We start from the raw sequence: 5,380 nt of genomic DNA on the forward strand, positions 1-5,380 counted from the left end.
ATAGTGATAAGATATGTGTTTCTATTTTGTATATAATTATTTCTATATTTTACAAAAATCAATGTTTTTAAAAATAAAATGCCTAAATGCTAATGAAGAATTCTTAGCTACTCTTAGATTTGAGAATGTAATTTAATATAGTGATAAGATATGTGTTTCTATTTTGTATATAATTATTTCTATATTTTACAAAAATCAATGTTTTTAAAAATAAAATGCCTAAATGCTAATGAAGAATTCTTAGCTACTCTTAGATTTGAGAATGTAATTTAATATAGTGATAAGATATGTGTTTCTATTTTGTATATAATTATTTCTATATTTTACAAAAATCAATGTTTTTTAAAATAAAATGCCTAAATGCTAATGAAGAATTCTTAGATAGTAAAGCTAAATAATACTTGTTATTGTATGCTAATTTAATATATAACTAATTTTATGTACCATGGCTAAAGAAGAATAACTATTTACTATTTACTATCTATATATATATAATGTTAATGCGAGCTAATACACTACTAGAGAAAAAGGTGTTATGATTGGTTTCTAAAATAACTTTATTGTTATGAAACTATTTCTACTCTTTTATAGAGGAAATATGTTAAATTTTATATATCATTACTGAGAAAAATGTTTTTAAACAGTATAACTACTTAATAATTGTTTTAGAAATGTTTTAGATTTACTACATCTTATTAAACTTTTATTTTTCTACTTGTAAAACGATTTTAAAATAACATTGCAGAAAATAAAGATACGATTAAAGTGAACAAAACTTATACATATAGTTTTTAACATTCCTCGTTTCTCTGGATTATAATCATTGCATTTGAAGTACATAGTCGTTTTGGAATTTATTTTTAAAATTTTTATATTGCAAGAAAAAGTTTTTGATCATTACTACGTTTAGATGTCAGCTATAATTAAAATATATTATATTGATATCGCTAAAAGAAAGACTGAAATAAGAATTGTCGGAAAAACTTCAAGGTCGTCATTTGTAGTCAAAAATGTTGTGCAGTTGAACGAGTTGAACGAGTGCAGTTGAAATTTGTTATTTTCCTGAATTTTGGGGGCTAACTTCACGCCAGTTTTATTTTTAGGAATATGTCCAAAATAAAGGTGGACAAAAAAAAATTAAAGGGTGGTCATTTGTGGTCAAAAAGTGGTCAAATGAACACAATATAAAAATTGGATTTTTATTTATTTCTTGAAAAAATGCGAAGTTAGTAACCGAATTTAATTTTTGGGACTGTGTCCAAAATAAGGGTGGTCAAAAAATATTAAAGGGTGGTCATGAGTGGTCAAAAAGCGGTGAAATGAATACAATATAAAAATTGGATTTCTATTTATTTTTCGTGAAAATGCGAAGTTAGCCCCCGAATTTAATTTTTAGGATTATGTCCAAAATAAGGGTGGAAAAAAATTAAAGGGTGGTCATTTGTGGTCAAAAAGTGGTCAAACGAATACAATATAAGAATTGGAATTTTATTTATTTTTCAAAAAAATGCGAAGTTAGCCCCCGAATTTAATTTTTAGGATTATGACCAAAATAAGGGTGGTCAAAAAAATTAAGGGGTGGTCATTTGTGGTCCAAAAATGGTCAAACGAATGCAGTTTGAATTTTTGATTTTCCTCATTTTCGGGGACTATCTTCGCATAGCTCAAATAGTGTCCTCAACTAAACGGCAATCTTAAAAGTTTGAAGAGCTAAATTGAAATTTGTCTGTGCGAGCGATGATTTAAATTATGAAATTCAGACGCAAAAATACTCTTTCTCTGAATAAGCGTACCTTTTTTTCAAAATATTCTTGATTTTCAAAATATATGGGGTAGTCGCGAAATTGAAAATATGATGTCAATAGTTGAGGTGGGTAAAACGGTTGAAAGTTTGAGCTCTTTAATATTAATCGCACTTTTAGTATTCGGACATAAAATACAAAAAAGTTGCATTTTTTTTTGTTTGCAAATTTTGGATTTTGTCATTTGAAAATTACGTAGAAATATGTATGCCCTATAATTGAAAATTTTTGTTACTATTATTAAAATAAATAATATCCCACGTTGACATCTTTGGCAATGAGCAAGCGGATTGCTGGGCCAAAGAGGACTGTTGTCATTCAACACCTTTGCCCTCAGCCCTTACTTTCTTAGAGAATCAGTCCAAAATCAAAAGCCATCGATCAAAAAAGTAGAGGATCTCTCATAACTGGTATGCGGCCAAAGAACCGGGCTCTTCACTTGTTCATATAGGTGATAGAGCGTCTCAAACAGCTATTTCCAGATTGGCGAGTGGACACACGAAGGAAGAAAGACTTATGCAGTCTGCTCCAAATGTGAAGCCCAGCAGGCCTCTGCCGAACATATCCTTGACTGCTTGGGTCTTTCCAAGGAGGACTCATACGCTACTCCACTTCTTGTCATCGACTTTTTGAAGGTCAACAACCTAGTATGACTCCGTCAGACAGTTGGAGGATAAGGAACAACAACAACAAAATAAATAATGAAAAATTACATGTTATTATATAAAAATAAATGTTTTGAGGTACTGAGTTGTTCAGATAATAATTTCTTTTTCTTAATGAAATAGTGAATAAATACTTTTTTTTATAGTGAATAAATATTTTTTAAATCATATTTTGCCAATTCTAATCCAATATACTTTGCCATCTCTCAGGCAGTAGCATGATTGCTGGCAAAAAGCTGCTGCAAGTGTTTTTTTGACTTTCTTAATGGTTTTATAGAGTAAAGGTTTTAGCGTCTAAAAAATTTTGTAGAAAACGAAACATCGTTTTAAACAATCCATTTCTTTTCCCCAGTTGATGATGCCTATTGAAAGTGGATAGTATTTTTGAGAAGCAAATCACAGGCACGAGGATACCATAAGCCGAGATTAACCCTTTTCTAATGATCCCGAACAATCGAATTCGATAAATTTAATGTCTCAGCGAGTTATTATTATTCGCCGGCTTGCATAAATTAGTGCTTTTATTGCATCTTAGCTTAAACTGGCATGATGCATCATCATGAACTGTTAATCAAAATTTTGCAAACCAGTCGTAGCACTGGCTTACTACCCATACAAATTCTGCGTAAGCATCAGATAATTTTTTTAACCTTGATTGAACATTATTTTTACCTTCTCGATAGCGAAAAACTAAAGTAAAATATACCAAAAATTCTGCTTTGCATATTTTTAAAAGAAACCAACTCAAAACATCTGCATAGAATCAATCACACTTTTTCACAAGCAAGCTTTTCTTTATCAGCAGCCAAAATACATATATAATGATTATGCGGCCTAATTAGGAAGTTGTCTATGAGAAAAATATATATGTCTGTGTTTGAAAATTGCTTTCCAAACAATTCAATATTATAAAAATCATTGGATGTTTTCTAACTTTATGTAAAAATTATTTGCTTGTAATTCCAGGTATAATCAAAAAGGTGACATTCATTGGCCAAAACTTTCAAAACGGAGATTATATTTTCCATGTTGTGACTATTCATATTTTGAGGGTAAAAAAGGCATGTTTATTCACATAAAACTCGTTTTTGTATCCGAGTTCGTAGCTTAAAATATAGTCTGCACAGATATTTTAGCAAAGCATACAAATAACAAAACAAGAAATTAATACGAAAAAGGAAGCAGGGGGAATTTGCATTGATTCAAATGTTTTTTTTAATTAATAAATTCTTTTTAATTTTCGGACTTATTAATTCCTCATCTTGAAAAGTAAATATAAATATAAAAAAATTAAAATCAACTTATATTGACAGTTTTTTTTTTGATCATTTGTGTGAAAAATGTGAATTGAAATTGTTGTTTAATTGCACTTTCTTAATAATCAACTTGCAACAGCTTTTACAAATCATTCACTGATCTGAGAAAAAATTATGGTCATAATCAGAATGCGGCAAAATTTACCGTATTTATGGTTCAATGAGAATATCAGAAAGCGCACTAATTTTTGAATGATTATGGTAAAATTAGCTAAAAAATGCCGTTTCATAATACTTGAAAAAAAATGCTAAATGTGGCAAAATTTGGTAATTTTATCATGATACCTTAGAGCATTGCATAAAAATCATTTGTTAGGTTAAATTTACTTTTCAGATCAACTTTGTTTACTATTTGTAATTTTTAATTAATTGGGTGATAATAAGAACTGTAATATTGAAATTCAGAATTTCTGATAAACCCCATGACTAGACCAAATGACTGGTACAAATACCCAATTTTATTAACCAGAATTACGTTTGTTTTACCAATGTTATTGTTATGCCATTTTTGCCGGAATATTTCTTTCCGTGCATAATTAAACGTTATCCCTTTCTTTCTCTTTCTTCTTTTTATTTTTTTTCAATTTCGAAATAAGTTTTTCTTCTTAAAAACTCGTTATTTTATTTTTCCTTACCTCTAGTTTCCCCCCATCCAGTGACGTAACAGTGCCAGCCAGGATTAGCCGTCCAACCAAGACTCGGCAAACATGCTGGTTGCACACCCGCATTGAACTTGACGGGGGCATTCAGTTTGATGAGGGAGATATCATCTCTTATGTTGTATCTTTTGATCTAAAATATTAAATACGTTACTACAAAAATAACACTTATTAAAACAGCAGCATCTATCTGTATCACTTCATAAGTGGAAATAATATCTAAATTCTTTGTTTGAAAATATAAAAAAAAAATTTTTTTTTCCTCCTATGCCATTCTTTTGAAGAACAGCAGCAAGGCGGATTTAGGAGTTGCATTTTTTGTTGAAATTTTTTGAGGCAGAATTGCATTATCGATGGTTCCCATCTCACATTTTGAACCTGGCGAAAAGAAATATGCAAATTAAAATTAATAATCTATTAAGACAAGTCCAAAAAAGAGAAATTTCATTCATTTTAGTTGTTATTTCATTTTAATATGTTAGCTGTTATTTCACTTTCATATGTGTTTTTTTTAGGAAAAAAAAACTTTGTCTAGAGTGTAAGTACAAGATATGAATAAAAAAAACTTTGCGCAAAATAGGAGAATCTATTAAAATAAGTTGGTCATTTCGTTATACGGTGGCCTTAACTACACAATAATACCCCTGCCTACTAAAAAATTAATTTAACGATAAGCCATAACATTGGTACTCTGAGTCAATGAAATTTTTTGTAAACCTTGAATTGAGCCATGTTTTTATTCACGTAGAACCCATGAAAGTTCAAAAAGATTTTATGTGCTAGGGTCTAACTCAGTATTTTATAATTGTCTCAACTAAATTACATATTATTATTTTTTTGTTGTTGTTAGTTTTCTTTTTGATTATGTAAGAGAAAAAGTAAAACTAATGCTTCTGAAGCAATGCTTGAACAGCTTTACAACTGCTTATATATATATA

General features: G+C 29.4%; 1 protein-coding gene across 1 annotated transcript in view; it reads right to left on the reverse strand.

Annotated features, from left to right (window-relative positions):
• The window catches only part of LOC107441451 (ovochymase-1), a 37,699-nt gene that overhangs the window by 12,749 nt on the left and 19,570 nt on the right, over window positions 1-5,380 (reverse strand). The window contains 1 exon segment of the mRNA XM_071183430.1: window positions 4,419-4,575. Within this exon segment, the coding sequence (XP_071039531.1) occupies window positions 4,419-4,575 (157 nt within the window).

The sequence above is a fragment of the Parasteatoda tepidariorum genome, chromosome 7 (assembly GCF_043381705.1).
Source record: "Parasteatoda tepidariorum isolate YZ-2023 chromosome 7, CAS_Ptep_4.0, whole genome shotgun sequence".
Taxonomy (NCBI): Eukaryota; Metazoa; Arthropoda; class Arachnida; order Araneae; family Theridiidae; genus Parasteatoda; species Parasteatoda tepidariorum.